General features: G+C 34.7%; 2 protein-coding genes across 2 annotated transcripts; both read left to right on the top strand.

Moving 5' to 3' along the window:
* Positions 1-3,225: 3,225 nt before the first annotated feature.
* On the top strand, positions 3,226-4,203 carry LOC308678802 (olfactory receptor 6M1-like; the record flags this gene model as incomplete). Its single annotated transcript, XM_081346035.1, has 1 exon — positions 3,226-4,203. The coding sequence occupies one exon, from the start codon at positions 3,226-3,228 to the stop codon at positions 4,201-4,203; it is 978 nt and encodes a 325-aa protein (XP_081202161.1).
* A 5,650-nt stretch (positions 4,204-9,853) lies between these two features.
* LOC308678803 (olfactory receptor 6M1-like) lies at positions 9,854-10,669 on the top strand (the record flags this gene model as incomplete). Its single annotated transcript, XM_081346036.1, has 1 exon — positions 9,854-10,669. Exon 1 carries the CDS (start codon positions 9,860-9,862, stop codon positions 10,667-10,669), a length of 810 nt encoding a protein of 269 aa, XP_081202162.1. The 5' UTR covers positions 9,854-9,859.
* Positions 10,670-12,711: the final 2,042 nt, after the last annotated feature.

The following is a 12,711-nucleotide window of genomic DNA, read 5'->3' on the forward strand; positions in this document are numbered from 1 at the left end:
CCCCCACATACTATCTCCAATAATGTTGAGATGGTCTATTTTTGTCTGCATACAATTTCAAATTAATTCATAAACCAGGAATGGACATTTCCTTTCATCATGCTGAGGCCATCATGCTGATGGCCTTAACAGACTACCATTGCCACTAATGGATCCAGATCCAGCTCCTGCTGCTAGAATACTGTCCATACAGGACATACCTGAGTTAACCCTCCACACACGGGATATTGCTGCTGAAACTGCCACAGATAAAATACTGAGTAGAATGTTGTCATGGGTATACACAGGTTGGTTGGAAAAAAGCCCAGGCTGTGAATTTCAAAGTTATTTTGTCAGGAGGCATGAGTTGTCTGCACATAAAGGGTGCATTTTATGGGGGAAACAGAGTCATAATTCCCACTTCCCTTAAAGACAGGGTCTTACACTCCTTACATGAAGGACATCCAAGCATTGTCAGAATGAAAGCCTTAGCTAGAAGCTACCTTTAGTGGCCTGGCCTTGATAAGGCCATCGAGGGTCAACTCCATGGTTGTTATACATGCCAGCAATCTAGGCCTGAAATGCCTCAGGCCCCAGTTCACAGGTGGGAGGAAACACACACTCCCTGGTCTAGGATTCACATAGACTACACTGGGCCTTTCCTGATAGTAGTGGATAGCCACTCAAAATGGCTGGAAGTAATTCCAGTTCCTAACATGACTACTGCTAGGACCATCCAGGTGCTGAGAAAACTTCTTTGCAACACATGGGTTGCCTGATGTCTTAGTTTCTGATAATGGGGCCCAATTCACTGCTGCTGAATTTCAGGCTTTTCTTAGAGCTAATCTCATCAGACATGCAATGTCTTCACCGTTTCATCCATCTTCTAATGGACAAGCCAAATGCATGGTGAGGAGAACAAAGGAGGCACTCAAGCGCATTGTCACAGGTGACTGGCATCACAGATTGGCAGATTTTTTACTCTGCCAGCATTCTATGCCCTGCACTGCTAGAGGCAAAACTCCTGCAGAACTACATTGGGGGAGGTGTTTGATTACTAAACTGGACAGGTTGCATCCAGATAGAGTGGCAGCAGAAGCCTCTCGACCAAAACCCCTGAGGGGGCTGCACATGCGAGATTGGGTTTGGGCCAGGAACTATGGTCACGGGAATCTGTGGGTTCCTGGTCAAATTACCAAGGCATCCGGACCCCTATTTTATGAAGTGGGGTTTGAGGGAGGGCGAGTTGTCAGAAGACCCATTGATCAACTCAGGAAAAGGTTTCCAGAATGGCCACTAAGTGAGGACTGCATCATAAATCCCTCCCAAGATCCTCAAACTTGTGGCCAAGCCAGCCCTCACTTGGACAACCAGGGCTTTTCTTTGTCATAGGAGATGGATTCTGATGAATAAACGGGTAGCATGGGAGTGCAACATGGACCCCCTGGCGAAGTGAGCCAACTGAATTTCAGCAACCACTGTGCTGAATTTCAGCAACCACTGTGCCTACTCTGCTGAACAGACTGACTCTGGGGTGGACCAACCTGGTGAGGCCAGCCAGAGCTTTTTGAATCCCCTTGACACTGGAGCACAAAGGGACATGGGTCTACCCAGCCCACTGGGTAAGCTGGTAGACCACAAAGTGATGGGAACTCCAAGACTTTCCTCTAGGCCACACAAGCCTCCTGCGTACCTCACAGATTACATTGTAAAATAAAGTGATGCATATTGTTGTAAAACTTGTTACCACTAACTACAGAAATTAGTGCATTGTGAAACTGCTCTTTTCTGCAATGGAAACCTGTTCATTAGACATTGTTTAATCTCATTGCAGCCACATTGATTTTATTATTATTATTATTATTATTATTATTATTATTATTATTATTATTATTATTATTATTATTATTATTATTATTATTATTATCACTACAGTTGTATGTGAGTTGATTAATAAGTCTTGATAACTGCCAAGACTAATCACGGTTGTCATAGTTCGATCTAAGAGGGGAGGAGTGTTATGTACTGGGCTTGTGGTGATATACCACGTGCGTTGCTGGAGCAGCCAACGGCTCTCCAGCAACCCAGACTGGCTGTCTCCGGTCCCGCAATTGGCTAGCCCCAGGAGGCAAGACTGGGTTCAAACAGATTGGCTGCCGCCTAGGGGCTACACTATATATTGTAGCTGGTTTAAGCCCAAGTTTCAGTACAGTTCCAGCAAGAATAAAGTATGAGTTATCCTGTACTCAGCCTCATGTCGTCATTCCTGCACCCAAGAGCCCACGACTTAACAAGGTATATTTTTTCCTTTGAATTATTTATAAAAATAATAAAGGCAAGATAAAAAAATCTTAAAAAAGAAAGAAAAAATAAGTAGAAAGTAGAAAACATCTCTAACTATAATGGACCATATGGGAATACACAATAAAAGTAAATATTTTTCATCACCTGTTATACAGTATGTATTGCTCTAATAATGAAAAAAAATCCATGAGGAATTAATCTGCAGCTTGCTTACTTTTTTGGTATACCATAATGTATAACAAAGAGAATCTTCTCAGCAGAGCTCTAAAATATAAAGACTATTTAAGGAATCTCTGAAACTCACTTTGACTCTTTTCTTAGAATATTCCTACAAACTTGCTGTGAAAACGGGACTAACTTTTAATAAAATGCTTGCAGTTCCATTTTCAGAATCTTTCTTGATTATTTTGAAGAAAGTATTGTGTTTACTAAAGAAAAAGGATGTATAATTTCTGACAAAAGAAACCTCAAAGTATTGAAAATGAGAAGGGAAAAATCATGTTAAAAATATTCAGATTTTCAGGAAGTCAGGTCATGTGTTTTTAGAGTAATCTTTATTTGCTAATGATGATTTTCAATAGATTATAATTATTCAAGCCTATGATAATGTTACTATGCTGCTTTTATAATAGGTAGATATCAGAAGGTATTTGATTCTAACCCAGGTAAGTTACTTAATACTTGGGATCTTAAATTAATCATAATTGCTGAAATTGGTATTGAATCTAAATTATCTTGATCAATTGGTCTCTATGGATTCATATATGTAGCTAAACATATTTAAAAACTAAATGAATTTCTTCTCAGAGTGTATAATTGTTTTTATAATATTATAAAATATTAAGATAAACAGATAATAGAGAAATAAACTGTAAGTAACAATTTCAAGAAAACCTTTTCCAGCGTCAAGTTCAATTATGTTTCCTATTGTTTTAGGTGGCCATGTGGAAAGATTTAGAGAAAAGACACATAGAAAAAGGAAATGCAACAAGTATAACAGAATTCATCTTAATTGGATTCCCCAATTCTTGGGAGATAGAGATCCTCCTTTTCCTGTTGTTTTTCCTCATTTTGGTGGCAACAATGATTGGGAATACCCTAATTATAATTCTGATATCATCAGATTACCGCCTCCAGTCACCAATGTATTTCTTCCTGTATAACTTGTCCATAATTGAAATCCTGATAACACTAACGGTGGTTCCAAAGATGCTGCAAAATTTCTTACAGGAGCGGAAGAATATTTCCTTCTCTGGGTGTTTCATTCAGTCATACTTCTATTTTCTGTTTGGTACCTCTGAATATGTCCTATTGGCAATGATGTCTTATGATCGGTATGTAGCCATATGTTACCCCCTTCATTATACTACCATGATGAATGGGAAGGTCTGTATTTCTCTGGTATTGGCTTCCTGGATGAGTGGCTTCTTTTCCATTCTTACTCCCACTGTGATGAAACTGGGTTTGCCCTATTGTGGGCCCAATGTGATCAATCACTTTTTTTGTGACAGTGCCCCTTTGCTTCACTTAGCTTGTGCTGACATCCACCTGCTGGAGTTTATTGATTTCCTTGTCTCGCTTCCTATTATTCTGGGTTCTCTTTTACTAACACTGATCTCTTACATTTACATTATAAGTACTATCCTCCAAATTCCTTCTGCCACAGGAAGGCAAAAGGCCTTTTCAACTTGTGCTTCTCATTTTACAGTTGTTTCAATTGGCTATGGCACCTCAATCTTCATTTATGTCAGACCTTCTCAAACTAGCTCTATGAATCTCAACAAAATTGCCTCTTTGATCACTACTGCTATATCACCTCTGCTAAACCCCATCATATTCACTTTTAGAAATCAGAAAGTCCAAGAGGTTTTTAGGGACTTTATTAAAAGGCTCAGACGTATGACAAAACATTTAGAGTGAAAAATCTTTATGCTTTCCCTATTAGCTATAAATTGTGAAAACTTACTCTTCTCTTTTATATGTATAACAGACTTACAGCTTTGTGAGAAATGGTGTTGAGACCAAACCATCAAATGAGCTCTGCAACTTGAGAAAGGCTATTACTGCTTTGTGTGTCATATTGTATCAACACATTCTTTAATGATGGTACTGAATCCAAACATTCAAAATTTTATTCATTTGCTGACTTTTTCTTTTCTTTTCTTTATAAGTTTGTGCACAAAATCTACATCTAGAGAGCTTACCAACAATGAAGCTTTCCATCATTTGTTAAATATAACCTCTGAGGAAATGTAGTTAATGCAGAATATATAATTATATTTTTATTCATAACTAGAGGCAAACGAATACTTACAGAGGTAAAGTAATCATAAAAAATCATATAATAAAAATAAATATAATATTGCTCTTTACCCTTTTTTGTACTTTACAAATAAATTGTTTTATGTTTTACTGTCTTGGATAGATGGATGGATAGATGATAGATGACAGATAGATAGATAATAGATAGATAGATAGATAGATAGATAGATAGATAGATAGATAGATAGATAGATAGATAGATAGATAGATACATGTAGATAGATATCTTCCTCCAAAATATTTTCATAACAAATTAAAAAATAAATAAGCAGAGATAGTATTTATTCAAGTTAAATTATGTGGGTAGCCCAGCTTAAAATTCATGTAAAAATATAAACTTTTAATTTTAGTAATACTTATTAGGTTTTAAACCTTGGCATAAAGACTGAATATATAACAATGAAAAATAAAACACATTAATCAGACTAAAATAGTTAAATTGATATTCATTTCAGTAGAAGAAAGTGTTTACAAATGATGCTTGGAGTTCATTTCATTCATCATGATATTATGATGTACACCAAGAAAAAATATTTATTAGTGCTGTAAATAAATTCAAAAGCCAATGACTGTAGATTTTGATCAAATGTATTTTCCACCATTTTTCTTGTTTTGTGATAAATAGAACATTACTAACTCCCTCTCAGGGAAGACTTTTTGCTAGTTTGTTAAAACAACAATCGTCTTTCTTCCTTACCTACTATATTATAAAACTAGTATGTAATTATGCCACTGTAATGTGTAAGGATATATCTGTAAAGTAACATGAACAGTGTGGAATATTATTGTAAAATATCACAAAATCTCTATCATGCTGATATGATTTGCTTCATCCTTTGGTTGGCAGAAAACATTACCTTTTCCAAAACAGTTAGATCACAGATTTCTTACAGCCATTCTTTGATATCTGGAATAATGTTATATTTTCAGTTTCTTGGTATCAATCTTTTAGACACCCCACCATGTTCATTACAATCATAATTCCTGATAAATATTCAAATTTCAAAGTTGTGGTATTGTAATGGTATGTATGAATAGCCTTGGAAGACAGTGGAATAGCTCCACACTAGATAATGGTCAAACAAGTGGCAAAAGTAATATGGACATGGCAAACAATCTTCCCTAGTTCCTCATACTTTGGAACTTGCAAGATTGTTAATACTTCTGGACTAGGCTATCTTGCAAGGCTGGCATCAATCTTGCAAATTGGAAAGTACATCTCTTCGCTTCTCACCTGTACAGTTCTAAATGCAAATATCGGATGAACTAATTTTAATCTTAGATCTGTTGATATTATTTTAACATATTTATGGATATGAATCAATTAATGTGGCTTTACTTTTCATAAAGCACACAGTCTACTCAAGCAACCTAGAACTAAGGAGAAACTTTCTGACAGTTAGAACAACTAACCAGTGGAACAACCTGCCTCCAGAAGTGGTGAATGCTCCAACACTGGACGTTTTTAAGAAGAGACTGGACAGCCATTTGTCTTAAATGGTATAGAGTTTCCTGCCTTAGCAGGGGGTTGGACTAGATGACCTCCAAGGTCCCTTCCAACTTATTATTATTATTATTATACTAGAGATTCCATTCTTTAACCCATGTTTGGAATAACTCAAAAATGGCCATTTTAAATATATTTCTGAACTCTTATTAATTATAATTAATTATTAATTATTGTGTTGATTATGCTTTTTATTATATCATGGCTTCATATTTTACATTTTTAATTTACCCGTGTGCTAGTCAGAAAGCTTCAGTTTTTCTTTGGAAAGTTCTGAAAAAACTAAAATACCAGTAGGTCTGGAGTAGTGTAGCCAATGTATCCAACTACATATTTACATTATTTAAATGTACACTATTCATAGCTATATTTCTATGGAAAATAGGTAATTGGCTGTACTTCAATGGAAACAGGGTAGAAAATATTTTGAACATAATTTTTGTTTTATATTAATGAAATATTATAGTAAAGGATAGAAAGATGACTAATTTAAATATACAGTAAAACTTGTATTATTATACAAAGCAAAGTAAAAACAAATAAAAAATACGTACTGTTTTCCTGTAATCTTTTTCCCATTTTTCAAGCACACAAATTAGCAACATCTAAAGCAGACATGTCACACTTGTGATGTCACATGATGTCCTGAGACATGTATTGGGACTATTTTGCCATTGTCGGCAATGGGGTGGGCATAGCTTCTGGATGACACATCTGCCCGCGGGCTGGCAGTTTGACACCCCTGATCTAAAGCTTCAATTGCTTGTGTGCTGGCTTCACATTAATTAAATATTGGGTCACATTAAACATGACCTGGTATCAGCTTATAATTTGCACTTATTTAAATAATGCATTATTTGAACTTGCGCTGATTGTGACCTATCTGTATACAAATTTGTAAACATATATAAATGCATGAGCAAGTAAATTACTTGGTTTTGTGATTATAAGAAGCATACACATGTAAAGATTTAAATGGTACATGAAACAAAATCTATGAATTAATCAAGCTTGTCACCTATTTAATCTAAAATATAACATTTTAGATAACTGAATATTCCTATTATTACACAGAACATAAAGATAAGTAAAAAAAAACAAAAACAAAAGTAAAACATTGCTGAAGGAGATACTTTCTGAATCTCCTAAGAATGATAGGATTTATAAGAATTGGTTTAAAAACTGGTATTTATGGAAATATTAATTAGAACAATATTGGTTTGAATGCATGTTTTCTTATATAGAAACATTAGGAAACTAGATATAATCGGATGTTCAAAATTGGAATGTATGTCAAGCTCTGATGGATGTACTCAAATATAATTTTAAAAAATAGAAAATTCTAATATATATATTTATTTATCGATGCATTTATTTTCCTTATGGTTGATCTTCCTATTTCCAGGAAGCCTGCCAGCTACTTTTTTGTTCACTTTTTAAAGCTATTTACAATTCTGATTTCAACTTTAGCTATTTAATGTTAATTCAGTATGGCAGTGCAGTATTAGAATTAGGATCTTCTCTTCCAAGAAAAAAATTACTTTTTTGAGCTGAGCTTACTTCCTGATAATTACAATGATATCCTCATGTACAGTAGGCAATGAAAGAGAATTGATTTGTTGTCCTTTTCATGTATGATAGAGTTAGAGATGATACAGATCTGCTGATGCTAGACCTAGGTGATGTAACTATAGATCCATCTAATATTAATCAGGTCTGATCTGTTTTTCAGGATCAGTCAAAATTATCTACATTCTCCTAGAATTTACATATTGCATATACTCCTTGTTAGATGCCTTGATTATGATTAGTGGGAAGGTGTAATACGTTGTTATGAAAAAATAATAATAAATATTTTAGGTAAATTAACATTAACAGAACAGAAAGGATTAAATCTAGAATCCTATAGAATATCACACTCATTGACTTTTAGATTTTAACAGCAGTGAAGAAACACATTATATTGTATCCTCAAAAGAATTGTCCTAAGAGAACCATTTTACTAAATGATCATCAGGGTAATGTAAATGGAAGAATGTTTCACTTCTCATGGAACTGGAAATAACAAGACAGCAACATTAGTTGCAGACCATAAATAAAGTCGACTCTGAATGCATTGTTCAATCATTTTGTTAGGGTTACCCTGAAGCATTCAGGAAGACCTCCAAGGTCCCTTCCAATTCTGTTATTTTGTTCTAGTGGACATTAAGGGGAGGCCTAGGCTCCAGTGATCCTGGATGTTCACTCCTGATCTAATAGAAATAAGTTAGCTGAATGGAGCATTTCATATAACTGAATGAAGAAATTTGTCCATTTTGTGAAGAAATGCAAATTTCATAGTATTCTTCAATGTTATACATATGATCATCACTTGAAAATTTGCTTTCATAGTAAAAGGCTAAGAAACTGAAAGACTGATACATGTGAGTAATATATTTCCTTTTAAGGAATTCAAAAAGGCTCTGATACATTGTCATTTGAGAGTTTAAAATATTAATGTTACATTGACTTGTAGAAGAAGAAGAAAAAACTCTGATCCAATAAAGATTATTTTCCAACAATAAGCAGTATATCCCTCTGTTTTTCAACAAAGTGCACTGAAGAGAACATTCACTTGATTGGGGAGATTCTATAAACATTATTAGGAAAAGATGACTAGACTGAACAGTTGGATTTGATTTCTTTGTGGTGCAGCAGGAATATTTAAAGACCTGAAATTATTTGAAAAGAATGTGCAATAATTTTTAGACACACTGCATCTTTGACCGTTATTCCAGAAGTTATACTTTCAAATATAGATGGGCCAAGAAGAAGAAGTAGGTAGTGCCAAGGGAAAAAAAGCAATTAATTATGATTAATGAAATTATTAAATATTCAGTATGAAGTATTTCCCCTGTTTTCTGTCACTCTGAACAATGCACAGAAACCCAGTAGAAATATTGGTAGCATTTTGGAAGTTGAACCCAAATATTCAAGAAGGATGTTTGTTCCTCTGATTCCAAGCTGTGCATTTTCATCTTATTAAAAGATGAAGGTTTGGATGGCACTTCAGAGAGCAATGTGTCTTGACTCTTATAACCTCTCTTCTCTTTGTTCTCCACAAACCTCAGTTAGAATAAAGTAGACATTTTTAACTCCATTTTTTTGTTTGTTTGAGGATGGAAGAATCAAAACTTTTAATATACTGGTTTGGTTTCTAACTAAGCCATACCTTGATGTTGTCTTACTAATTCTTATGTCTGTAAGTTAATTTTCCAGAGTCAACACTAGCAAACAATTTAAGATCATAGATTTGTATAGGATTTAACTGTGATTTACTTAACTCAGTGGCTTATAAATTATAAGCCTTTTTTCAAGCATCCCTCCTCTTCTTTTAACTTAACATACTTTCTATGTATTTACATAATTATCTTCTCTTTACAAAAGTTTAATATTGTTCTTTATGAAAAATAAATAGCAAAAATATAATGGCATTATTTTCCATAATTTTTTTTTTAATCTGACAACAAAATGAGAATCTGTGGCTATCATCTTGATTGGTTTTTCTCTGTCTTCTTTAATTTCTAATGTATTACTAATTTAATGCATATTTCTATTATTTTTGCCAGGAATTTCCAAAACATGATGGGGAATCATACACTCATTGTCAGTTTTCAGCTACTAGATTTTCCTGAACTACATCAATTTGAACATCTTATTGGATTCATTCTTCTTGTATCATATATGATTACTTTAGCTGGAAATATCATGATTATCATCCTGGTTATTCACGATCCCCAACTACACATCCCCATGTACTTTTTCTTAGGTAATCTTTCTTGCTTAGAAATTCTAATCACAACATCCATTATTCCCAAAGTACTGGTGAGTCTTTTGCTGGACAACAAAACTATTTCATACCCAGGGTGTCTTTTGCAGTGCTATTTTTTCTTCTTCCTGGGAAGCAGTGATTTTGTCCTTTTAGCAGTCATGTCATATGATCGGTTTGTGGCCATTTGCAATCCTTTGCAATATCCAGTGATCATGAGATTTGAGTTCTGTCTATGGCTAGTTATTGGCTGTTATGCAACAGCTTTTTTGGGAACTATTCTCCCCACCATACTAGTTACAAATCTGTCTTTCTGTGACAGAAATCAGATTGATCACTTTTTCTGTGATAGCTTGGCCTTGATGAAACTGGCCTGTACTGACACTAAACTTTTGGAGTTAATAAGTTTTTTCTCATCCTCAGTGATTGTGGTAGGCTCTTTCATTAGCACCATTATATCATATGTTTATATAATCATAGTTATTGTCCAGATTCCATCTTCTTCTGGAAGGCAAAAGGCATTCTCTACTTGTTCATCCCACTTAACTGTGGTTAGTTTTGGGTATAGCAGTTGCATTTTCATGTATGTAAGGCCTTCAGGCAGCAATCCATCAACAAATAAAATTGTTTCTCTAATCAATACAGTATTGACTCCTCTGTTGAGCCCATTCATATTCAGTTTGAGAAATAAGCAAATGAAAGAGGCTGTAAAAACAGTTTTCATAAAGCACGCAGTCTACTCAAGTTAATTCACATTCTCTCAATGGAGAACTTCTGGAAGTTGTAAGAAATCTTTTTTTTTGCTTTGTGATCAAGTTAACATGATCAAGTTCAAGTTAAATATTTGTGTAGACATGAAAAAAATAAACAACCCCTCCTTTCTTCATGTCATATTAGCAGTTGATGAAAGAGTTGATCTTCCTACCTATAGTATAATCTGCACCTCAGAATTGCACCTTAGGAAGAAAACTATGGATGAATATCAAGAGGAAAAAATGCTGGCAGGATTCTTTTTTCTGCAATATAATTAAAAGGGATTGATAACCGAATATTTTTTCTACTAGATAAGGAAAATTGGTGGATTCCTATAATTTTGTATTTAAAATAATCAATTGTTAATAAATATTGGTATTTAATATTAAGATAAGGTAGCTATGCAGAAATATTTAGTTTGCACTATTTTTTTTAAAAAAATATTGTGTCTTCTTTTTTTACAATTGTGTGCCAGTGCATTTCAGTCTACAAATACATTTCTAATGTGAGAAAGTGAACTAAGTGTCTCTACTATACATTTAATAGACCGAAAAAATGACATTGTCTCTGAAAAGCAAAGCAAATGTATCTCTTGAAAATTGACTTCATGTTCTTATTTTATTTAATTTCATTTTTGGATGATCAAATGTTATGAAAATGCTTGGACAATTATTAAAGTAATGAAAACATTCTGAAAAGATTTTGCTGTTGCTGCTTTAGAAAACATAATAAAATTGCTAACTTCAGGCTTTCCCTCCCCACTGAATTTTATTCCTAAAATATTTGCTCATCCTTAGATAGCAGAAAACAAAATGAAATTTCTTGATCTTCTTTCTCCACCAACTATCTCTATTCATGTTCTGAAACCCTTGCTTTCTTTCATGGGGATATAGTAAGGGAAATTGTTGCCAATGAATGTTTATTCCATATTTAACTTGTTGAAGAATAGGAAAAAAAAACATTAATGAAAATGAAGAGATAGCTCAGAGCACAATTATGAAAACCTATATTCTTTATACTCATCCATTGCCAACGTGTGAATGACAAAGACAAAACTATGATCTAGGATATTATACATGAAGACATGAAAAAGAGGATATCCAATTCAAATGTGGTTGTTTATTTATTTATTTATTTATTTATTTATTTATTTTATTGGATTTATATACCGCCCTTTCCCGAAGGACTCAGGGCGGTTTACAGGGTACTTAAAACAGTGATACAAAAATTAAAAACAATTAAATTTAATCCCTGGGAATAAAACCCCAATTAAAACTAAAAACTCTCAGCCTGGGCCGGGGAGCTGGAAGAGCCAGGTCTTCAGGTCCTGGCGAAATGAACGAAGGTTGGGGGCAGTCCTAAGTTCCACGGGCAGCTGGTTCCAGAGGGCAGGTGCACCCACAGAGAAGGCCCTCCCCCTGGGTGTATGTCAGTATTTCCTTCTGTTCTCCAGAAGATTTAAAAAAAAAAAAACATAAGACATAAGTACAGAAATAAAATGCATGTCCTATGGATAACTTTAACCATAAAACTATGTATTAATTTAAATGATGAAAAACTTATTTAAACCAAAAAGGCATTAGTAGAATTGGAATGAAAACACAGTGGAACTTTTTGTTGTTGTTAGCTGCGAAGTCGTGTCCGACCCATCGCGACCCTATGGACAACATTCCTCCAGGCCTTCCTGTCCTCTACCATCTTCTGGAGTCCATTTAAGCTCACGCCTACTGCTTCAGTGACTCCATCCAGCCACCTCATTCTCTGTCGTCCCCTTCTTCTATTGCCCTCGATCTTTCCCAGCATTAGGCTCTTCTCCAGTGAGTCCTTCCTTCTCATTAGGTGGCCAAAGTATTTGAGTTTTAGCTTCAGGATCTGGCCTTCTAAAGAGCAGTCAGGATTGATCTCCTCTAGGACTGACCGGTTTGATCGCCTTGCAGTCCAAGGGACTCGCAGGAGTCTTCTCCAGCACCATAGTTCAAAGGCCTCAATTCTTTGGCGCTCAGCCTTTCTTATGGTCCAACTTTCACAGCCATACATT

This window comes from Vipera berus (assembly GCF_964194415.1).
Source record: "Vipera berus genome assembly, chromosome: Z".
Taxonomy (NCBI): Eukaryota; Metazoa; Chordata; class Lepidosauria; order Squamata; family Viperidae; genus Vipera; species Vipera berus.